Below are 25,267 nucleotides of genomic sequence, written 5' to 3'. Positions count from 1 at the left end.
CTTATTATAACCCTCTAATGAGAATCTTGTTTTAAACATAACTGATAGTAATCCATTCAAGATTCTCGTCAGATCCAATTCAATACATACACTTTATGTGTATATTCACACTATGTCGTAGAATCTCCATTCCTAAAAACACATAGTGCAACGACCATATGAACAAAATGCCTAGTTTTGTCCCCTAATTGTGAACTAATTTTAGGTTAAAACTTAAGAACAACACTCTCTCTTCTCCCTACCACTCTTTCTCCTCTCTCACCATGTGAGTCCTCCTACATATAATTCGTGTTGCACTTTTTCCCATAAATCCATTGGCTTGGCATGGGAGATATGTCATTCCTAATTCATGCGGGCAACATGTAGATCCCTTCACATTCTAATTATCTCCAATTAGGGTAATAGAATGTTACTCGGTCGTGCGCAAGGCATGGCAACCACGCCTAGACACAAAAAGCGTCTGGGTGCCGGAAAATTACCACTTTTACATCGGGGGTAAGGTGGTACTTTCTTAGTGCCTGGGGCACTTTTTGTGTCCAAGCGTGGTCGCCACGCCTTGCACACGACCGGGTAGTGTTCTTTTCCCCCTCCAATTAATAGAAAAATTAAGATATATGCCAGCACTTGCAGGTGGTCAATATCCCCATAAATCTCACCTAGGATATTTGGCCCAAAGATCATAGTCCACCTCGTTTGATGGTCCAGTCAGCTCATTGAATGGATGGGCATGACCTTCAAATATGGGCCAGATGGGCCCCTACTAATTCAAGTTGGGCAGGCCTGCTTCAATAATCAGTACTACCTGAAATAAAAAAGAACAACCTAAACAATTTTTTTCTGATTATAATTAAGGCTGCGTTTGGTATGCATTCTAGGGGAGTCCAACTCGTTTGATGGCCCAGTCAGCTCATTGAATGGATGTGCATGACCTGCAAATATGTGTCAGATCGATGGGCTCCTACTAGAGCTCAATTCCAGTTCTTCCAATCACTCATTGATCCATCCTCGTGTTTTGTCATTTTCTGTTAATGGTAGGGCTGTAAACGGATCGGATTTGGCTCGGATAGTGCTATATCCGCATCTGCATCCGCATCCGATTAGCTATCGGACGGATTCAGATAGTACTAAACGGATACGGACACGGATACGGATCGGATATTTTATCTGTTTACATGTAAATATAGCTTTTCGGATAGCTATAGTCTATCCGTATCCGCATCCGTTTAGCTTTCAGACTAATTCGGATAGTGCTAAACGGATACGAACACGAATACGGAAACGGATTTCGGCTATTCATTTACACCCCTAGTTAATGGTGAAGTAATGACTGGGTTAGGGATTTACAATTTTTTTGGAATCGAGGATTTTGATTTATAGATGGATTGAACAGTAAAAATATATGATATTTTAGGGTGAGGAGATGTAACCTTGGTGGTGGTGGTGGTGGTGATTTAGGGTATAATTGGAAATATCAAAATTGGAATCCTAAATGTAATTTACAAGCTTTGGGTATCTAAAGTACATTTTCTACAAACGTTGGGTACCTCAATTGTCTTTGTTTATCTTATTTTGATTGAGGTTAAATATGTCATTTCACATTTTGGTTTGATTTTAGTTAACCCCGTTACTTTAGAAGGGGACGGATGAGTTTTTTCAACAAGCAGGGGGTGATCTTAGTTTCGATTGAAAACCAAGGGGTGATCGATAATTTACCCTATTATTTTCTAGACTTCTACAATGTCTTGCAGATACAGCGAGATCATTTGCAACCAAAATAAAAGCCCAATCCTTCTTAGTAATGCATACATTTCTCTGTCTTTTAAATAGCTTTGATATCCCATAAAACAATAAAAATCTCCCATGGCCACTGACAATTTGACTGTGTCATCATCCCGTATTCAGATTCTCTAAGGCGAGCTGCCCGTAGCGGCCTGAGCGGCACACAAACAAGGCGCGCTGCGATGACCGCCTTACCCCCCCCCCCCCCGCGCTCAGGCAAGGCACTTAGGCAGGGGTAAGGCGGTCATTGCAGCTCGCCCTGTTTGTGTGCCACTTAGGCCACTACGGGCAGCGCGCCATAAACGATCACGATCCCATCATCCCTTGAAGGAACTCCGCACAATCAGTCCAGATGTCGATATATACGTCTCTCTCAAGGCTCCTATCCTTAAACCTGTTCCACTAAATTGTTCAAGTCAGATTTTTTTTTGGAAAATTGTTCGGGGTAGAAATATTTGTGTGAATAATATGGCCTCAGAAACATTTCTCTCTTTCCTCCGTTGTATCTACCACCTCAACTCCTTTTAGTCACACAAGCAGCCATGACACAATATAATTCAAGATACTCCGAACAGACATCCATTGAAACAAAGTCCATAAATGAGCAGAAACGATTGAATGAAACAAGAAACCCCACCATATTCGCAACACCAACGCTCGGCCATTCAAACGGTTCCAATGAAGCTGAAATTGTCACGCAATGCCACTAGATTTAAGGCATCAAGAGACGCATCTCTCATTGACGACGAGTATAACATGAATCAGAAGCCAAGCTCAGGCAAGAAATTCCCGGGATCTGCACTGATAGAGGAGCAGAGCTAAACGAAGTACAAGAAAATAGAACAACAAAAGAAAGCGGGCCGGGTTTAGAACTGTAGATACGGATTGATCATATTAGAGCAAAATTAAGAAGGATAAAATAAGAAATGAACATATCATAGCAAAATTGTGATGAAGAATAAAGCAAAGAATGATCATATCATAGCTTGTTTTGAGAGTAGGTTTGATACATGATAGGCTACGAGAAAGTCATTTGAGATGATATGGCCATATTCAACGAAGGCCTTTGGATGCTCTAGTACAGATGAGCAATTTGATGCAGATTGAAAGAAATAAAAGAGGCTGGGCATATCTAAAACAACCTTAGGAAAAGTGGTAAGGAAAGACATGCATTGCTTAAGCCTTATGTCAAGTAATGACCTCGAATAAAGCTGATTGGAGGGCAAAGATCCATGTAGCCGACCCCGTTTGATACAAAGCTGAGTAGTTTAAAAAAAGCCCTTTACATCATTTCCTACACCTTTTTACATAATGAATTTTTATTCATTTTTACAAGAAAAAAGGTTGCTCCATTGTGACCAAGTGGTCACGGGTTCGGATCTGGAAATAGCTTCTGCAAAAGCAGGTGTAAGGATGCATACATTATGAACCTCCCCAGACCCGTAGTTGCGGGAGCCTCGTGCAATGTGATATCAGATTCAGTCCATATCACTCATAATTTGGCCTGCCAAAAGATGACTAAGCTCAATGAAGTTGCCAATTTACTTGCTGTAAAATCTAACGTCACAAACATGTTCTTCGCCTTAAATGACTGCATAGGAGACACTTCCAGATCCTTGGGCTGACAGGTGACAATATCATTTTATCCAAATCCTTTAAATGATTTGTATTCCAAATAATTGATAGCTCTGTCCATATGATACTAGTCAAAAAAGGATGATCTACACTTAAAAAATAGTATAGCATTAGTTCTGTGAAAGTTCTTGGCCACGTTTTGCTGCAGCTACAATGGCATTCATCAAGATCCCACGAAAGCCACCCTTCTCCAACTCGTGAATTCCAGCAATTGTGGTCCCCCCAGGTGATGCAACATCATCTTTTAGCTGACCTGGATGCTTACCTGTGTTGATGGCCATAGATGCTGCTCCCAGAACCTACAGAAACATACAGACCAGTTGCCCTATACATTATAACATCATGAAATTATACAAATTCTGTCAAGCAAACTTCTACACACAAGAAAAGGGAGGAGTGCTTTGAAGTCACGCGAGTAGAATGGTACATTGTTGGAAGGATAGACTCCTTGGGATACTAATTAAACTTACAGTCTGAGAAGCCAAACCCCGAGCCAGATCACGTGGTAGACCAGCAGCTACTCCTCCATCAGCCATAGCATCTATTGCTAGAAATATGTATGCTGGGCCACTACCACTGAAAATTTACAGGAACAATAACTTATTAATTAGCATGTCCCTTTTCATATTTTCACATGAATACAAGCATGCATGCACGTACACGCACACACAAGAAAAAATGCACAAACAAACACATGCAATACACATAAAGCTCCTTTACATCCAATCTCCAAAGAAAAATAAACAAACAAATGAACTAAAAGATAACCAGCAATCCAGTATGGAAACTCAGTGATACTTCCAACGTACTATGGTGCCATATACCTCAAGCCAGTGATTGCATCAAACAATTTCTCATTGGCTGTCCATATCTTGCCAATTGCTCCAAACAGAGTAGAGCAACTAGTTCTCCATCTTCTTTTGTTGCAGTTTCCCCTAAGCTCATAACTGAATAAATGCAAGTATTGTATAGGAGCTCCATTAAATTCTAAAAAAGTAGGCGTAGAAACAGAGTAATTAAGAATGATGACCAAAAGATGCTCCAAATTTATCATCAAATGTAAGCAAATGAAATGGTGAGGAACTTCTCAGCTGTTGTTTGAGACACATTAGAATAAAACTCAAGCCAAACTGATGCAGATAAGCCACTTAGAGCGCTTATTTTATTGGAAATAAGTCTTAGGTTGGGTTATGTATGTGTTGGGCCTTTGATCCCATGGGTTTATTTTGTAATTGGTCAATTTAATGAGCCTAAAATATAGGTAGAAAGTAGGAAATCGGGATTTATTTCATTAGTTTAGTTAGAGTCCTATTTTGAGTTTGTTTTCTTTATTATATCACTTTCCTAGTCAATTTAAGATACCTTATTAGTTAAGGATTGGCCTTTTCTTTTTAGTGTCCAAGTCTATTTTTGAGTCTTCTATATAAGTTTGTAACGGAGGCCAACATTATACATGAATTTGAATGAATAGAAAAGTTGTTTATGCAATGTTGAAATCCTGAGATAGAATAGGTGAGAGACCTAGGGCAAGATGCCCATTCCCTTCCATATCGATTCTTGAATCCAAACCTTAATTTTGTTCAAATCGATCTCAAGAGTGCTACAAGCTGTGCTGGGATTTCTTTCAACTGATTGTCACATTGATTTCTTGAAGATTACCACATCAAGATCATTGCTGCTTCAACAGGTTACAAATTTGTGGGATTGTATTTGTTACTTCACCCAAGGAAATTGTTCCCTCATTTGAGTTCCCATTATTCTCTTGGTTCCCTCATATGATTTCTTGTTTATTAGAGGGTTTTCTATTTGATCCTGCTTGGGATTAGACCTATTCTAGTTCTAGTCTTACATTATTTAGTATCAGAACCTATCATGGCCAACCACGAAGATGCTAAATTCAGTCATTGAGGGTATGGAAGCTAACCTCGATGTACAAATTTGCAAGCCTCAGGTCGATGATGATTAGAGATCGTGGGAGAGGAGGAAAAGGAGAAGTGCAAGGAGGAAATCATACCTCCTTCTCCAACGATTTTATTTTGCTCAAGCTTGGGAAGACTACTTCAAGCTTGGATTCGTGATCCAGGAAAACTTTAATTGGGGGAGACAAGACCTTGTATCTAAAGGTTCAATTGATTATTTGATTCAAGGGTGGCTAAGTAAACATCATACTTTAATTCATGTGTTTTTTTTCCACCTCTCCAATTAGGATTTCAAACTTGACTTTAATCCTATCAATGTTGATTTTAGTTAACCTATGATCTATTTCTTAATCCTGTCAATGCTGATTTTTATTTGATCTATGATCCTACTCTCTTATTGATCCTTGTTATAAGATGATTTACCTAGATCCTATAAATTAAAGCATGATGATTATTTCAATACCACGATTCCTCCTAGCATGAGTTTAGGTTGATGTTTGGCAATATGCATGATATTTTAAGCGAAGAAAATAATGTTTTTCCTACGGATTCTTATATTTATACAAAGTGATTCCTATGACTGTGAATTTAAAGAATTATGTGGTATCTACCGGAATGGGTAATGTCATATTGTTTAAGGTTGTATCACGTTACAAGCCGTATTACGTTACGGGACAATATGTCACAATCTCGTAGGTTGTACCAAGAATATTTAAAAGAAAGGTTTAGAGTGGAATCTAAATGTGGTTAAAGGTTGTATTACGTTACAAGCCGTATCACGTTACGGGGCCATAATTCAGATTGTTCTTTTTTTTTTTATGTCGAATTAATATTGTTAAAGGTTGGAATTGAAATGAAGATATTTTTATATAATGTATGTATGGCATGACATGAAACTGTTCTTAATCCTAATTTACTCTTGACTATTGATTTTCGTTTCAAGACCTTTGATTGAATACTTGAAGGGTTGTATGATGTGTATTTGCTAAGCTTTTTCCCAAAAGCTTACCCCTTTATATGATTTCAAATGATGTGCCCATAGAAATCAAACCTGAAACCCTACTTGGTGGATGGGCGAGCGGAGAAGAAGAGCCATATGATGATAATGATGGACCTTACTATCTTTGCTGTTAGAAGACATTATAGCTTAGATTTAAATTTTTTTGGATTTTAAAAACAACAATTTTATTTTGAGATTCATGGAAGGTTGTAATAGACAACATGTTTAAGAATTTGAGAATGACTGTAACGAGGTAGATGTTGTTGGATTATTTAAGACTTCCACTGATATTCTCTGTTATGGATGGTAAATTGGAAATTTTAGATGAATTGATTTCTTTATTGCTCATAGATTTTGATACTGAGTTTTTCTTTTCCCTGAAACGTATTGATCCTTGAACCGTTAACGGCCTAATTCCCAGACCGGAAGGTAAGGCATTACACCGACATTGTATTTTTTTATACTTTAATGGCTAGTGGAGTTTTGACATCACAAGTGATCGTGGATAGTAGAAGCTATGAAAATGTTGTATCTCCATAGTTCAAGATCTCGGCGATCTCGTAGGATCTCGAGACAAAACGCCATGCGATACACAAATATGTCATTATCTCGCTCGAGATATCGAGCTATTTTTGGTTTCGGTTCAACTCGGTCGAACTAGAAAGCTCATAATACACCATAACTCGACGAGATCTCGACTCGCTCTCTCGCCTGTCTTGCCTCTGTGAAGGGGAAACTCCATCTTTGGGTCATTTTTTACATTTCTTTTGGCAAATCACACCTCATCAAAGCTTGATTCATTGAAGATTGAAGCTGCTAATCTCCTCCAAGCTGCATCTCAAGAACCTAAGGTAACTATTCATCTCAAAAACTATATTTTTCATAGAAACATGATCTAAACTTGTAGACTACCAACTTAGGGTCCGTAGTCAAAGTAACATTTGGGTTTGAATTTGTAAAAACTAATGGTTCCACTATGTTTAGAAGGTCTAAAATAGGGGGAATGTCAAGTTTCAGCCCCTATCTTGGCCATATATGGCCACCGAAACCTAACATCGAGTTCAGGAAAAAAAATACATGATCTCGCCGAGATCTCGGTTTCGTGGCCTGGCGAAACCAGTGGCGAAACCGAGACCTAAAACCTTGTGTATCTCAAACCTTTGTCATAGTAGGAAAGTTGAAAATAGAGGCTCATCCACAACCTTTTAAAGTTTCTCTTCTCAACAACACTTTGGAGGTAAATCAAAGATGCTGTACTGCTGAAATTGGGAGAATATGAAGAAGACGTTTGGTGCGACATCATACCCATGGTATTGACTAATGTCTTACTTGGACGACCATGGATGTATGACAATAATGTACTGGTGGGAGGTACTAAGAACCAATGTTTCTTTGATTTCAAGGGAAAACCATTGGTATTTAACCCACTCAACATGCCAGCCATGAAACTAAAATTGAAGGTTGCCAAAGCCAAGTGCCAACAACTGTTGAAGCTTATTCTTGAGAAGCAACCAGGAAAGTGGTTGCGCTATGGGCCCAAGTTTCCTTCCCACGTACTAGCGCTATTAATTCATTCTCTTTGATTTGTTTCACTTTGTCTCTCGGTTCCATCTTTCTATTTAATTCATCCACCTAACCCTGGTACCGGTGTAAGTGACTGGGGCGTTTGGAGACGACAGATGCACGATCAGGATGGGGTTTGGTTATTCAGCTTATGTGTTTGGCCATTTTTATCCCTGTTGAGGCTTCGGTTTTTGTGTCTTTCTTCTCCCTTTTCTTTTTTTTTTTCTTTTTTTTGTTGTTTCTGCTGCTGTGACTTCTCCTTGTTGGCTGCTGTTGTTTTACCTTCTGTTTGCTGGGTTTCTTATACTGCTGATCCAAGATCTTCGTGCGTTTCCCCTGCTAGGACTGCTTGATCAGTGTGCTTGGTCTCCGAGTGCATTGGTCTTGCTATTGTGCAGTTATCAGAACTGTGATCCTGGTTGTGGTTAGATTATTTTCCTAGGTTTAATCGTGGATCTTGGACCTGCTTTTCCAAGGGTGCTCTGTTCTTTTTCAGCTTTGTTTCTGGGGTTTTCGATGTCGTCTAACTTCTCCAGGCATGCGTCTTCGGGGGGGGCTCGGCGGCAGTATCGTGGCCGGCGGGCATATGGGTACAGGCACAGAGGCAGTGTCAACTTCTCTTCTTCTTCATTTTCTCTACATGCTCGTGGGGCCCAGCTGTTTATTCAAGACCTTTTACACCCAAACAGCCGAGCCTATGAGGAACCAGTTACCTCTGTTCATGGAAACCCAGTGCTTTTTGGTTTTTCGGTTGGTTATCCACAGCCATCAAATTCGACTTTGAAGGACTTCTTTACTGCTCTTTGGCATCCGCTGGGGTTGTTGTCTCTTTCTGTGGTTGATGAGGGGCGGTTTATGATTGAACTAAATTCTGTTGAAGCTCGTGAGCAGATTTTATCTCTCAGCCCGTGGTGGTGTGGGAAGAACATTGTCAACATCATTCCTCACAATTTTGATGAAGACTTGTATGCTGCTGAACGTGACTATGTGCCTATATGGGCCCAAGTTAGTCCTATTCCACCTAATGCCTTTGCTTATGATGCCATCAAACAGGCAGTGTCTTGCGTGGGCAAAGTACTTCTGCTCTATCTTGAATCTGATCTGGATCTCCCCCCAAATGTGGCTCGGGTGAAATTGTTGATTAAGTGGCGTCGCCCACTTTGTTTAAATTCTAAAATCAGAATGTGCAAGGGTGAGTTGGTTCCCGTTATTATAAAATATGAAACGTTCAAGATATGCAGTCGCTGTGGCAGGATTTGTCACAATGTTTATTCCTGTCCTACCACATTTGGACCAGCTGGGTCCAGTTCGGTTGACATGTCTGCGGGCCTGTTTGCTCATGCACTTACTACCCCCCTCAAAGTTAATTTCATTGGTCACTCAGAGGGCCACCAGCCGGATGTTCCACAAAGTGAAACTATCTGTTTACTTGATTCAGGTTCTTCTCCTGATACTGTGGTACATAAAGATGTGCCAGTGATCCATGTGGATAATGATGGGAATTCTACTTTGTTACCTGTAGATGATTTATTTACTGGTGCGATGGACTGGGAAGGTATTGACTGTTCTAGCCCTGGTTCCCCGTCCTCTGGACTTAATGCGGGTTGTTTCCAGCATTTGGTGATGGATGCTCCTCTTGATGGTTCGGCTTCTGCCCCTGTGGCACCTACCACACAGTTACCCAGTTCCTCACCTTCTACTTCTAGTGAAGAATCTTTTCTTAACACCCTAATAACTGAACCCAAAACTGACTCTCTTTCTGCAGATATACTTTCCAAAGAAAAAGATATTTTGGATACCACTAAGTCTGGAGGCCCTCCTTCTTACAGAAACCTTTCCCCGTTACCCTTAGATCTTGACCCTCATTGTGGAATTGTGTCTGACCCGATGCCTTCTGCCACACCTGCCGGGCCCGCCTTCTGAGTTTTTTGTTGGACTGCCTATTGGACAGGCTTTTTCTAAAAAAAGGAAAATCTCTTTTACCACTGCTCCTATTTCCCAATCTGTTGACATAGTTTCTTTAAAATCACTCCTTTCTCACTATCTTCATTCCTCCAATGATCCGACTGCCTTCTTTCAATTCTTACTCTCATGGATCGAAGAGGAGTGTGCTAACATTTATGGTTATCCGGCCAGCTTTGCTGATGACAGTGTGTTCCCACCTGGTTTGGCATCTGACGTTTCTAGGGGTCCCCGATCACTAAATCCGGTACGTCTCTCTCCCTCCTTTGTTAATTTCTTTAATTATTCCCGTGTGCTGTTTATTATGCTTTTATGCATCTCGGTTAGTATCTGGACACTTAACCAAAGGGCATTGGCAAGATCTTTCACACCGCGACGGTTTAAATTTTGTATGTATTATTCTTATGTTTGGTTGAGCTTGTTCATCATGTTGCTATTTTCTTGGAATATTAGAGGTCTTAATAATAAATTTTCTTGTCACTGTCTGGGTTTGCATATCCGTAAATTTCACCCTGATATTATCTTCTTGTGTGAAACTAAATGCACTGATCACTCTAAATTCAAAGACCATCACCTCTTATCTGCCTATCGTTCCTACTGCTCGATTAATAGTGTGGGTACTAAAGGAAGGGAAGGTGGGCTTTGGCTTCTTGTTAAACCACATTTTACTGTTATTTCTACTACCCATTCTACTCACTTTATTGCAGTTAAGATTCAGGACGAATTCAACCAGCTGTTATGGGTTGTTTGTATTTATGCTCCACCACATGCAGGAGCTAGAGTTTCTTTCTGAGCTGAGCTTTCCTCCTTTCTGCAGCAGTTAGATGTTATGGTCTGTGTTATTGGGGATTTTAATGAAGTTCTACGGCCGGAGGAAAAATTGGGTGGGGTTCCCTTCAGAAGTTCTCTTTCCAATCGGTGTTTACTTAACCTGATTCATGATTTCTCACTGGATGAGGTTAATTTTCGTGGGACAAAATTTACATGGTCCAATAAACAGAAGCCACCTCGGCTGATCAAGGAATGTCTGGACCGTGCTCTGGCTTGTCCCGTCTGGTTCTCAGTTTACCCAATGGCTTCTATTACTAAATTATCCCCTATTGGATCTGATCATAAGCCGATTTTACCGTCCACTTGTGGGGCACGCCGCTCCTATAAAAAATTATTTCATTTTCAAGACGCTTGGACTTTTCACCCATCTTTCCCCGAGTTTTGCTCTTCTATTTGGACGGCCAAACCTTCTGATCCCATTAATTGTAAACTCTCATGTCTTTCTAATGCACTACGCTCTTGGAATAGGGATGTGTTTGGTCATGTGTCTTTTCTGAAATACTCCCTTGCGGATTCATTTTTCCATATTTCTGAGAGTGCTACCCCTGATGACCTTCCACTTAGGCATATTTCTAACAATCTCAATTGGATTTTTGAAGCTGAGGTGTTTTGGCTTCAGAAATCAAGACAGTTGTGTATTAGGGACGGTGACAGGAATACTAAATTTTACCATTCTGTGTCTACAATTAATTTGCGAAAGAGGCGGATTGATTTTCTTTTGAATGACCTTGGTCAACAGGTGGAGGATCCAAAGCTTATGGCTATGCTTTTTGCGGACCATCTTAAATCTATCTTTACCACTTCTGAGCCATTGGATTCTAATTTTATTGAATGTCTTTTTCCAAAAGTTCTTAATGATCAGGATTGCACTTCAATAATTGCTGTTCCCTCAATTCAGGAAATCAGGAAGGTGGTGTCCTCGTTCGGACCATTTAAGTCACCTGGTCCTGATGGATTTCAAGCTGTGTTTTTTCAAAAATATTGGGACCTTGTGCAGAACGATTCAGGTGCTTTTGTCTCAAATTTCTTTTTGAATGCTTCTATTCCTTCTGGCACCAATCATACTTTGGTCTGCTTAATTCCTAAATTTGATGATGCTCATAAGGTGGGGGATTTCAGACCAATCAGTTTATGTAATGTTACTTATAAAATTCTTTCAAAATTAATTGCCAATAGACTGAAACCTTTCCTGTCGTCTATTATCTCGCCTTTTCAGGCTGCGTTTCTTCCAGGACGACAGATTTCCGATAACACAATCATGGCACATGAAATCTTTCATTTTTTTTAAACATACCAGGAGCAAAACTGGTTTTACTGCCATTAAGATTGATATGTCAAAGGCTTATGATAAGTTGGAGTGGTGTCTGGTTACTTCCCTTTTTTATTTTTTGGGCTTTGGTACTCACTGGAAGAATTTAATCACTTCTCTTATATCCACTTCTTCCTTTTCCATTAAGTTGGATGGAAGCCCCTTTGCCCACTTTACGGGGACACGAGGACTGCGCCAAGGTTGTCCTCTTAGCCCCTACCTTTTTATTGTGGCTTTAGAAGTTCTGTCCCTCCTTATCTCTGCTTACCGGGATTTGAATCTTTTTCAAGGGGTTAAGGTTGCTCGTGGGCCCCCCCGAGATTACTCATCTGTTGTTTGCCGATGATATTTTTATTTTTTGTCGGGCTTCATTGGAAGACTTGATGACCGTTAAAGCTATTCTTGATCTGTTCTCTGACCTTTCAGGACAGGAAATCAATCTTGCTAAGAGTGGAATACATTTTAGTAGAAATGTCCCTCCCTCAGACAGATTAGCCCTTTCTAATCTTTTTGGAATTAAAGAGATGGGGGTTAACTCTAAGTATCTAGGAATTAATCTGTTTCCTTGCAGGTCTACGGTAAGGGAATTTAGCGGGGTAGTAGAACGAATGAAGAAGAAGTTGACGAGTTGGAAATCAAATTTATTACCATTTGCAGGTCGTAAGGTTTTGATCCAATCGGTATTAGCCTCTACTCCTGCCTTTGTTTTGAATCATTTCTTGTTACCAGGAAAAATTTGCAGAGAGATTGACTCTGTCTGCCTCAAATTCTGGTTAGGAAATAAGCAAGGTAAGAAAAACTCGATTGATTGGGTGGGATAGGATGTGTCGTCCTGTAGTTCAGGGAGGGCTCCGCTTTCGTAAGGCCGAACATCATAATAAAGCTCTGCTTCTTAAGCTTGGATGGAGGTTGATCATTGAACCTCAATCACTTTGGGCCAAAACTCTCAAGGCAAAATATTTTTCAAAGACGTCGTTTTTTGACCTGATTACTAGATCTAAGAAAGGTTCATTTATTTGGAATAGCATTTCCAATACCATTCCCACTCTTGAAACCTTGGTTATTAGGAAGTTGGGTAATGGAGAAACCACCTTCTTTTGGACTGACAAATGGAATAAATCACTTCCTCATAGCCTGCTCACTTATTCCAATTCGGAGCTTTCAATACAACAGAAACAGGCTACCATTTCTCAGATTAATACTGCTGACGAGTTCACTCGAAATTCTATTAAGGGCATGATTCCAACTAGTTTGCACCACATGATTTTTTATTTCAATATAATTGATTCTAATGATAGTTGGTGGTGCTCTTTAACCAAAACTGGTAAATTCAATACTAAACATGCTACTATGTTTCTTCTTTCTCCTACGATTGACAATTCGCGTTGTGTTACTGCTTGGTGGAACTTCTTTTGGAAACTGAAGCTTCATCCAAAATTTAAAGTTTTCTTCTGGAGTTTGATACATGCAGGACTTCCGGTCAAGGCGACTATTTCAAAATGGTGTTAGGCCGACCCATAATGTGCCTTCTGTGGAAATTGTATTGAATCCTACTGGCATCTATTCCTATCCTGCGATTGGGTCAAACATATTTGGGTGGCTGGACCTCTTGGTCTACGTACTGAATCTCTGGTCTTCAAATCCTTGAGCGATCTTTGCTTTAATTTTCGCTCTTCAATAAAGATAGATAAGGCTTCCTATACATGGTTCTTTGAGGTTTTCATTCTTACTTGTTATTTTATTTGGTCTGCCAGGAACAAAGTTTTATTTGGGGTTGAGAAATCAAATGCTCCATGGATATTAAACCAAGTGAACCGTTGGATAGCGGATTTACAACTTTACCCCACCCACCCCAATCTATTCCAATGTACACATAATGAGAGACAATTTACATGATTTTAAAGATTGGTTGTCTGTTCCGCGGCTTAAATATCCCGTTTTAATGTGTGCAGGATCCCAGATTCCAGGACTAAGACTGGGAGGCTAGTCGCACTTTTTTTTGTTGGATGGAAGATTTTTGTGTTTTGCTGCAGGGAAAACGGAATCATCATCTTCGTGGGAATCTGAATTGTACAGCATCAGGAAAGGTTTAGACCATGCAATCCGGTTAGGCTTGCAGATAAAGGAGATTTGGTGTACAAATGAATCCATAGTCAAGGCTCTTCCATCACCTTCTAAAATGCCATGGCCTTATAATTATATTAAGGACTTCCTGTATATAAGCAATAGAACTCAAAACACTATCTTTAGCTTGTTTAAGGATGATCTATGTCTAGCTATAGGTTTAAATCTTGCATCTTCCGTGCAAGATGGTACTTTGTTATAATTTAGTAGTTTTTTTAATGAACTTTATTCTCATAAAAAAAAAAACCAGGAAAGGAGGAATGCAAAAGCCTTCAGCAGCAAACAAGTGCAATCACAAGTAAAGGACAGCATGTTGAAAAGCCGTTACTAGTATTACCTTACACAGAGATCTTGACAGCTAGTGAACAATCAGATGTAGCACTTTTACAGAAAGAGTTCGAGTCAGAAGCTGAAATGGTTGCCAACACAGGACAGCAAGTTGAAAACAAGTGCAATCACAAGTAAAGGACAGCATGTTGAAAAGCCGTTACTAGTATTACCTTACACAGTTCTTGACAGCTAGTGAAGAATCAGATTTAGCACCTTTACAGAAAGAGTTCGAGTCTGAAGCTGAAATGGTTGCCAACACATATGTGGATGATCCCATGGATACATTTGAGGCTGTTGAAGCTGAGCACGTGGAGTTTGTTATTCCCTCGAAATACCTTGAAGAATGCCCTCCTTGTCTATACGATTACATTTGTATTATCAAGGAGCTGCCTGAATTTTGCTATGGATTAAATACGGACGTAAACCACGTGAAGATTAGTCCCCCACTTATCAAAACTCGTGGTCGAGTCTTTTCTAAGCAGGGGAGAATTGATGAAGATAAGTCACTTAGAGGGCTTATTTTATTGGGAATAAGCCTTAGGTTGGGTTATGTATGTGTTAGGCCTTTGATCTCATAGGTTTATTTTGTATTTGGCCACTTTAATGAGCCTAAAATATGTGTAGAAAGTAGGAAAACGGGATTTACTTCATTAGCTTAGTTAGAGTCCTAATTTGTGTCTGTTTTCTTTATTATATCACTTTCTTAGTCAATTTAGGATATCTTATTAGCTAAGGATTGGGTTAGGCCTTTCTTTTTTAGTGTCCAAGTCTATTTTGAGTCTTCTATATAAGTTTGAAATGGAGACCTGCATTGTACACGAATTTGAATGAATAGAAAAGTTGTTTATACAATGTTGAAATTCTCAGATAGGATAGCTAAGAGGCCTAGGGTGAGATGCCCATTCCCTTCCATCGGTTGTTGAATCTAAACCCTAATTTTGTTCAAATCGATCTCAAGAGTGCTACAAGCTGCTGGGATTTTTTTCAACTGATTGTCACATCGTTTTCTTGAAGATTACCACATCAAGATCATTGTTGTTTCAACAGGTTACAAATTTGTGGGTTTTTTTATTTGTTACTTCAACCAAGGAAATTGTTCCCTCATTTGAGTTCCCATTGTTCTCTTGATTCCCTCATATGATTTCATGTTTATTGGAGGGTTTTCTATTTGATCCTGCCTGGGATTAGACCTATTTTGGTTCTTGATGTAGATTCTGGCCAGAAAAAGAAACTGAAGAACCAAGGTGGTTCGAGTCAGCCTCATGTTGACCAGCTTGGACCAGCTCGAACCAGCGAAGAAGACCAGCTCGAGCCAGCCAGCTGACCTTCTAGAAGAGGCCTTTGTGGGCCACGATTTTGATAGGAGATCATCTCGAACTGCCTAGTTGCTAATTTATTTAGTTTCTATTTTAGTGTCCTTCCTAATTTGTTTTAGAAGGCTGAGCTATAACGCCTAGTAGTTTCTAATTCTAGTTTCCTTCTACTTTAGTTAGGTTTTAGTAGTTTCTATTTCCCTACTTGCTATTTTCAGATTAGTTTCTATTTTTATTGTAAGCTTGCCTAAGCTAATTAAGCCCCTTATTGTAAGGAAGGAACAGATTTGGAGAATAGAATTTGTGGCCAAGCTTGGCATCAGTTATGAGAGAAATTCCATGTTTCAACAGCTGGGATAGTTGTGGGTGAGAGACCCAGGCTGAGAGAGCCATTCCCCTACCCCCCTTCTCTTATCTTCTCTTCCCTATCTTCTCCTCCATTGCAATTGATCCCCTGTTGTGTTGCTGCTACCCTGTGATCAATAGTAGTGGTGTGAAGACTCAATCAAAGGCTGCAAACAACTCCAAAATCCAAGGCTGTTGCTGCTACTGCCTCCTCCATTTGAGTGAAGACTGCTGCTGCTCCTGGACTTGAGTTCCTGCTGCAACTTCAAGGCTGCATATCTCCACCTTCATCCATCGAAATCTGCTGAGTTTTGGAGCATAGAACAACACCACCAACCCCTCCATTCGATCCCCACTTCTACCCCATTCCATTGGCTAGAATCCTCCATATTCACAAACCTTCTATTTTCATTCCCTCTTCATAACTTCACTTCTGTACATCAAAATTACACCAAATTTGCTGCAGATCACTTACTCCACAAGGCCTCCACTCGATCTTCATTGGAGCCCAAACAAAGTGCTGGTTTGTGAGATAACTCTTAACCTTCTATTCTGGTGTTGCTGCCATATCTTCCAATTCAATCATCAGAATCAAGTGAGACTTTCAGAAGTGCTTCTACTCTATATAAGCACCACTCAACCTGAGTTTGGTTCCCTTCCAATGGCTGGTTTGGAGGTTATCCACTGATTTCTACTTTCTAATTTTTTTGACCTGCTGATAACTTGTGATCTGGTCAACCTATTCTGTTCCTGTTTGGAGGGCTTGCTGCTGATAACTTGTGATCTGGTCAACCTATTCTGTTCCTGTTTGGAGGGCTTGCTGAGTACCTTCTATTTTGGTGTTGCTGCCATATCTTCCAATTCAATCATCAGAATCAAGTGAGACTTTCAGCAGTGCTTCTACTCTATATAAGCACCACTCAACCTGAGTTTGGTTCCATTCCAATGGCTGGTTTGGTTTTTATCCACTGATTTCTACTTTCTAATTTTTGTGATCTGCTGATAACTTGTGATCTGGTCAACCTATTCCACTCATCCTTGCTATCAGCCCTATTGAGTGGCTGGATTTTGAACTACAACCTAGGCCTTACATCTGAGTTTCAGCCCTTGCTTAAACCCTTCTGTTGGGGTTATGTTAGTTGAATGCTGTGAATTATTGTGGGTTTTCTTGGGACTAAATTAACCTAATTTAGTCTTACATTAATTCTAGTCTTACATTGCAAACCCTATCCCAACTACTTGGGCACAGCTTACGAATCCTACTCTGCAATTTCTCTGAATGGAAACATTTGTTAAATCGTAACCCCACAATAAGACAGCTAGAAGCCATGCTGTATGGGGGTTGCAGTCAAGGTTAGAGATCTCGGTATCTTGGCCAGTTTCGGTCAGCCAAAAAACCGAGTTGTCTTGGTAGATCTTGGCCGAGTTGGTGCATTTTTTTATGTCAAATTTTGGCCCTTGGTTTCTGTGGCCATATGACCTAATTAGGTCATGAAACTTGCAGGACAGCCTATTTTAGGTACTATAAAACTGGTGGAACCCTTGATTTTCAAAAATCACACCCAAAATGGTAGTTTGACCCTAGTTGGTAATGTACGCTGTATATATATATATATATATATATATACTGATATGACCAATTCCATAGAATCTTTAGTATTAGAACACATAATTCAAGTAAAACAGCTAATATAAACAGCCTTGTAAAAATTCACATATTCCAAGCCCGGTTGTGTAAGATTTGGTCAAAAAAATCAGCATTTGGGAGGTTTTTGTGCATTCACAGTTGAAACTTGAAACCCACCGAGACAGACGAGACTAGTCAAAATTTCGGCCAAGTCTCGTCAGGTTGAGCCTTTTATATTAAGCTTGGTACTAAATCTTGTTTCGTTTCGTTGTTTCGGTCTGACCGAAATTTCCGAGATACCGAAATTTCGTCGAAATATGGTATTTTTCTATGGGTGTAAAATGCCAAAAGTGACCGAGATTTCCGAAATTTTCGAAACGAGATTACCGATATTCGAAATATTGCATTTTTTCATATCGGACTTGCGTTTCATTTCGGACATGTCGAGATACTCGAAATATTCGATATCTCGACCGAAATTTCGCGAGTTTTAGTATTATTAAGTGGGTGGAAACAGTTTTGACCAATACGAGATTTCGGACCAAAATCTCGGCGAGATGCTGAAATTTTGACCGAAACCTTGTTGATTCCCTAGCTTGCTAGTGGTCTCAACTCGGTAAAACCAAAAAAAAAAAAGGAGATAAAAACCAAGATCTCGAGAGATCCCAGCGAGACCTGGAACCACGGTTGTAGTTGATTCAATAATAAATGTATTCAAAAGATTCTAGGAAGAGCAACAATAGCTGAACAAGGAAGAGCAACAATAGGTGTCCTTGTACTTAGATTAGGTTTCTAAGCCTTGGTCCTAGTTTTTAGTTCTAGGCACATTATGATTCCTAGCTGTAAGTGGAGTTATTGGTTGTAAGTTAAACCTATAAATAAGGCTATGGGACAGTGCTTTATGGGACAGCAGGCTGATCAATACGATCATAAGTTTTCTCTCCTGTCCCTATTCTCCATTCTCCTTCTCTATCTCCTCTCTTCACTCTCTCGGTTCTGGTATTCTAGGGCTCTGCCCTGCTACATAAATCATATTAAAATTTTCACTTCTCTAATAATAAAAATGAAAAGTAATGTCCAGGTTAATCATGAGAATATCAATTTTTTTTTATTTACAATACAAATAAGAAATCAGTGAATATTCTGCTAGTCAGTTATGTTAATTAAGAAACTGAAGATTGCAGAATGCTTGAAATCAAATGACAAGTCAGAGATGTATTCACAAGAAAACTGTTACCTGATGCTGCCTCACCAACGGCAGCAGGAGTATTTGGCATCACCCTAATAAATCGACTATGACCAGCCCATTCGTAGATGAAACACAGCCAATTTTCTTTGATAAGAGGAATACTAATAGATTAAGTTCTAAGAAACATAAAGAAAATGAGGGATGTGAGGAGAGAAACTAGATGGGTAAAAAAGAAAAAAAAATATTCACAAAGGGGGATTGAAAGTCCATGAAGAACTTACATATTCTCACAGATAATACCTAAAATTGAAAAGTATTCAGACAGTGAGCATTTTCAATTTTTTTAAATGAAAAAAAAATATTGCACCCCCATCGGCAAATGTCAAGATACACAAATATGAAGGATATGTTTGGTTATCAAGAGAGTGCAAGTGTGAAAAAATAGGGAAAGAAAAGTTTTTTCCGACGTTCTCACATTTTCCATGTGTGGGGTTGTTTGGAGAATTTATGCGTTGATAGTTGAACTTTACAACATTGTCTTACATTATCTCAAATATGTCTGTCATAAAATAAGAAAGAAATGGCCAGACTTTAAAAAAGAGATTGTGAAAGTAAAAAAGGAGTCGGTCATTGTGATGCAGTTGCATTAGACATTAATCCCATATGGAGGCCTATGTGCAAGCTCGCGATGCTCATAACGAGCTTATGGCAGTCCAATGGGCTGAAATTGACCTTTGGGTAATTATATTATAGGTTGGGCCTTTTTTTACGTTGTAATGGGCCTAATTTATATGCCCATAAAGTGGAGATAAAGTTAGTACACGAGATTAGTAATCAAGTGTTTCAATTATATTAGAATACTTAATAGATAAATAGAGTTTTGTTTTGAGTTTATTTATTTAATTGAGTATATTAGAGTTATTAAGAGTCCGTTTGAGTCAATTTAGGAATTTTAGAAGGTCTTTATATACGCAACACACACACACACACACACAGCCATAAATTAGAGAATATGAGTTTTTTATTTAAGAGTATTGGTGTTGTTGAGCATTGATTACCAGATTGGCATCCCAAACCTGATTTCTTTCCCTTCTCTTTTGTTCTGTTCTCCTCTCTTCTTCCTCCCAAAAAGATTGATCTCATCTCTTTTTCCTCCCCTTCTATTGATCTGATTTCTTCAAGTAACAACGTAATTGTTTCTTTTATCTCAAAGCTGATCATAAATTTGATCATTGAGTCTGCTCGCATATTACATAATTTGGTATCAGAACAAACCTAGCCATGGATTCTTTTGTGTTCAAGATTAGACCTCTCTTACCCATGGAAAGCTTGCTATTTATTCATTTATGAAAGGGCAAAGTGACAATTTCGTCTCGCGGGTGGACATGTTATTAAAGACCAACAAAATTATCATTGAATTTGAAGATGATGTTTCTATTGAAATTTCAATTTCTCCATATTTTAATGCGAGGTATTTTATTCTTCGAAACACATCATCAGAGTTGGTCAACAATGTTTGGACGATTGACAAGGTGTTCTCGATCCTGAAGCAAATTTATGTATGTTAAAGCCCTCTGATGCAGATCACATGTCCATATGTACCTGTAGGAACAAGCCCCAAAAACCAGCCCAGCAAGGTTGTGGATTAGACTGCTGCGAGAGGCAGCCTGGTCTGATGATGTGGCAAGTTTTTGTTGGTTCAATGGAGCATCACCTAAGGCAGCCCCAGCCTCTGCATGAAGAAGATAAGAGACCAAGAAAGAAAATTTATAAAAAAAAAAGTTTGTGTTCACATGAACAGTATTCGAATTACTGTTCACGTGAACAGTGATTTGGGGGCACATATTACCTTGTTTCTATTTTCTAGTTTGGTTGTAATAGGAGATTAGATAGCTTCTAAATTCAGTTTTAGCAAGTTAGTACTAGTTTCTAATTTCAGATTTATAAAGTAGGCTTAGCTTTTATTTAAAGTCTATTTTCTTAAGTTTCTATTTCAGTCCTTTGTTTCCTTTAAGTTAGATTTAGTTTATATTTTCATTTGGTTACTATTTTTGAGACTTTCTATTTGTGAAGCTTAGGCCAAGCTATAAATAGGCCCCATCAGTTGAACTTAAATCAGAATTGAATAATAGAATTTTGAGGCCAGGCTTATTATCGGTTATGGGAGAACATTCCTGGTTCAACAGCTGGGGTGAGAGACCCAGGGCTGAGATATCCCATCCCCTACCCCCTTCTTCTATCTGTTGGTTGAATCGTGAGTTAGAAAGAGAGAATGAGAGAATGGAATAATTAATTCATTGATAGGTAAGCCCCTCTATTATAAATAGAGGGGAAAGTTATAAAGGACTGAACTAGGTGATGTGGGACTAAAACCCACATAGCCAACTGTAGACATAATTACCCCTAACTAGCTGACTCTATAAGAGCAGCCACTTAATCCTAATTACATAGAAATAAAACTATCCCAAAAGGACCAGAATACCCTGGATTACATATTCCAACACTCCCCCTCAAGCTGGATTATACAAATAAGAGAAGAAGAAAAATCCAGCTTGAACTAATAACAAAAGGAACTCCATAATAATGCTAACACTCCCCCTCAAGTTGGCGCATACCGCATACAAGGTACTAATGCCCAACTTGAACAAAATGGGAAAAAACTAAGTTGTAGCATAATCCAGCTTGACAGATGAATGCAGCTCCCAAATAAACCTTCAAGATTTTGAAATAATTGATCTCCAAAACCTAGGCAGACTTGATCAGCAAACTTTCACCAACTTCAACAGTTGTCCAGTGATGAATCTCTGACTGATAATCTTGAAGATAAGCAACTAGGGCAGCAAGCAGCGGAAACAAATAAATCAGGCAGCAGAAATGATCAACCCAACTATAGAACCTCATATAGGTAGGCAATAACCAAACATCTTCAATACTTTAATACTTCAATCTCCCCCTTATGGCAAACTCAACTCAATAACAAAGGGATACCCAATGGCAATGGTGGAAACTCTGATCTTCTATGTTTTATACCCAGTGTTCCTGCAAGTTCTGCTTCTACAATGTCTGTAGTTGTACTGTACATAATCTCCCCCGCACGTGTAGTACACTTGGACATAACAAAGATGATGTAAGAGATAGGGCAAAAACATAATATTCCAGAATTTTCCAAGAGGTGCTAAGGGTAATGGAAAAGCAAGAAATGGCAAATTAGAGAATACCATTATCGTCCAAAGTGGTTATGGGTATATGCCAAAGGTATGTTTTAGGAGGTGGAGAAGTGAAAAGAGTAGTGGGATAATGAATTACAGAGTAAAACAATGCAACATATAAATTTTCAACCATCTTCAAACGATTAAACAAATACTTTTGATGGAAACTCCTGTAGGGGAGAAACTCCTAACTCCAATATTCAAATCTGATAAGTATACAAATCTGATTTGAAGTAAGGAAAAGCTCCAGTCTTCAAGACTTGATCAATCTTTAAACAAGGAAGAACAAGTGTGCAAAACTCCAGTTTATAAACTCCCACATGCAAAATAGGACTGACGAAGATACCTAGACAGCAATTGATGTAAGAAGCTTCAACAAAAAACTTGGATCAGATCTGAATTAGTGAACAATGCTAGGATCAAGCTCCAAAGTAAGCCGGATATGAACCAGAAAAGCTTCACATAATTGAATAAGTTCGTAGTTACAACCAATAACCTTGGAACACACTATTGTAATCCATATAAGTTGATCTTCAGGGTAGTAGATTCGAGTCTTCACTAATGAAAGAAATTTGATCTCCAATAATAGGATACTCAGTCTCAATAATAGCGCAGCAGTAATCCTCATAAAGGTAGCAGTAACATGTCTACCAGTCATGATTACAGAAGCCAATCAATAGAACCAACAAGGTATGTAATAAAGCTCAATAGAACCAAAAAGCATATGATAATAACTCAGCAGATCCATAGGTAGTTGAAGCAGCCAACTACATAGGAACTAGAAAAAAATAGGTTGATAATTGATGAAATCGAGCCATAAGTGTGAACCTAAATTTTTTCAAAAAAACTCCAAGAATGATGCTGAAATTTGGGATGAATACTCCTCTGATATGTATAAGACTCTCCTCAAAAAATTAGCTTGATAAGACAACCCTAACCCTAAAATCGATTTTTCTCAGGGTTTTGGAAAACCCTGAAATTGAGATCGATTAGAGGAAGGGGACTTCAAAAAACTGATGATTCTTGTCAAAGTGTGATGATTTCTTGGCATAGATGCTGTCCACAACTGCTGGAATGGATCTCTACTACGAACACCCAATCTCTTGTAGGATTTGAGACTTGATCTTCAAGTGGGAGAAATACCAAAAAGTGCCGAAAAAATAGGGCAGCAGCTATCTTGTGTAAAAGAACTTCTTCAAGCCATGCATAATTGAAGTAAATTGCCTCTCTTGATAGTAGAAACACTTCCAAAAACTCCAGAAGCAGCAGGTAACCCTAACCCAAAAAATCAATTAATGTTAGGATTTTGGAAAACCCTGAAAAATAAAAATAGAGATCGATTGGGGAGGGGTCTTCTACAAAACTTGGATGGGTGCAAGATTGAGGTCAAGTGGTCCTAGTAATGGAAGTAATCAGCCCTCCAAAAATCAGCAAAAGCTGAAACCTATAACCCTAATTTCGATTGGAGTCAGGGTTTTAGCAGGAAACCAAATTAGCAGGTTAAGAAAGTTTTGTTGTAGAAACAAATCCAGCCATCAGAAAGGGTCCAAACTTAGGTCGAGTAGGGTTTGTAGTAGTAGGGAATCATTCCCAAAAAATCAGCTGCATCTGAAAGGGGAAACCCTAAAATCGATTGGAGTAGGGGCTGGAAAAGTTAATGAATGATGGAGAAAGAAAAAAAGGGGAAAGAGGACAGTGGAATAGGGTAGAAAGATGCTGGAAAAGGGTGCATAGGAGTCTCCAACACTGGAGGATCAGCCTTCATTAGTGATTGAAATCAGATCTCCAAAAAATTCTGAAAAACTCCAATATCGCAAATATGGTTCCAGCAGATTTCAAACAGAATTTTTTAATAAAAAAGGTAGATTGGGAGGAGGGAAGCAACTAAATCCTTGGATGCTTTGTTTACCTCATTAGTGCTGCCCCCTTACAAGGATGAGAAGAAGAAAAAACAGAAGAAGAAGAAGCCGAGAAAGAGAGAAGAAGGGATAAGTTGATTGAAGAGGAGGAGGGTTTTTTTCTTTTTTTCTAACCTAGATCAAACCTGCTCTGATACCATGTTGGTTGAATCATGAGTTAGAAAGAGAGAATGAGATAATGGAATAATTAATTCATTGATAGGTAAACCCCTCTGGATTACATATTCCAACAATCAAGTAGCGAAGCCACGCATGTTTTAGGCTAAAACAGTCTTTAATTGTCAAAGGCAGGAAAGTAGCAACAAAAGTTACCTTCGATGGGGAACTCATACGAGGGAGAGCCATTGGCGGGGCTTGATCGTCTTCTGGAATCAGGGTCAACCTGGATGATTGGCCTATCTCTGGAGCAAGGGGCATCTAGAATCGTTATTCCGGATGTTTTTTTTGTTTAACTTAATACTTGCTAGTATACCCATGATTCGCTGCTTTATTATCAATTTCTTATCCATTCAACAATTGGTTATTTGTTTATATTAAGTTTTTCATTCATGATGTGTGTGACAATTCAGTAATCAACTAGAAACGGATCTTTATCCTCTCAATTTGCCTGCCTGTCAATTTCCTCAATTCCATTTAATAGGGGGGCGGAAATGACCACCCTACCCCCAGCTCGAACACACTGCCTAGGTGGGGTCCACTTCCCTCTATTAGAGGGAATTGGGAAATTGACGGGCAGGCAAATTGAGGTGATAATTTTCCACTAGAAACTTGATCAAAGGATTAGTAGTTTATGGTTCAACAATGGGATCTGCAAAGCAAGCTGGAAGATAGAAATGGAATGTATTAAGGCGGGTGAGATAATCATCTGACCTCTTACTAAGATTCTGCTGCTTGGGATTTTTCTATTTCTTGATATTAGGGAAATTATTAAGCAACACAAAAAAGAGGGACTAGTTAGCATTGGATCATTGATTTGGATTCTTGTTCATTTTTCAGAAGGAAAAGTTAGCTGCTGAATAAAAATGATAAGTTAATCGTAGTATGATGAAACCTACTTGCATAAAAACAGAATTTGACGCTACAATTTAAATACCACTAAATATAAATATATAACCGTTAAAAAACTCTGATACCCTCATATAATAGGACTGGATAAAGAAAACCTAAGATCCTCAAGTCTTTTAGGATGAACAAAGAAGAGAACCCTCTGGCT

At 39.0% G+C, this 25,267-nt stretch overlaps 1 protein-coding gene across 1 annotated transcript in view; it reads right to left on the bottom strand.

Moving 5' to 3' along the window:
- Window positions 1-3,451: 3,451 nt before the first annotated feature.
- The window catches only part of LOC122666921 (pyrroline-5-carboxylate reductase-like), a 28,070-nt gene continuing 6,254 nt past the window's right edge, over window positions 3,452-25,267 (bottom strand). Inside the window, 5 exon segments of the mRNA XM_043863035.1 lie at window positions 3,452-3,713; window positions 3,885-3,990; window positions 4,239-4,312; window positions 4,315-4,361; window positions 18,975-19,047. Of these exon segments, the coding sequence (XP_043718970.1) occupies window positions 3,525-3,713; window positions 3,885-3,990; window positions 4,239-4,312; window positions 4,315-4,361; window positions 18,975-19,047 (489 nt within the window). The 3' untranslated portion in view covers window positions 3,452-3,524.

The sequence above is a fragment of the Telopea speciosissima genome, chromosome 7 (assembly GCF_018873765.1).
Source record: "Telopea speciosissima isolate NSW1024214 ecotype Mountain lineage chromosome 7, Tspe_v1, whole genome shotgun sequence".
Classification (NCBI taxonomy): Eukaryota; Viridiplantae; Streptophyta; class Magnoliopsida; order Proteales; family Proteaceae; genus Telopea; species Telopea speciosissima.
Note: the sequence above shows the minus strand (reverse complement) of the source record. Positions and strands in the feature narration are given on the sequence as shown.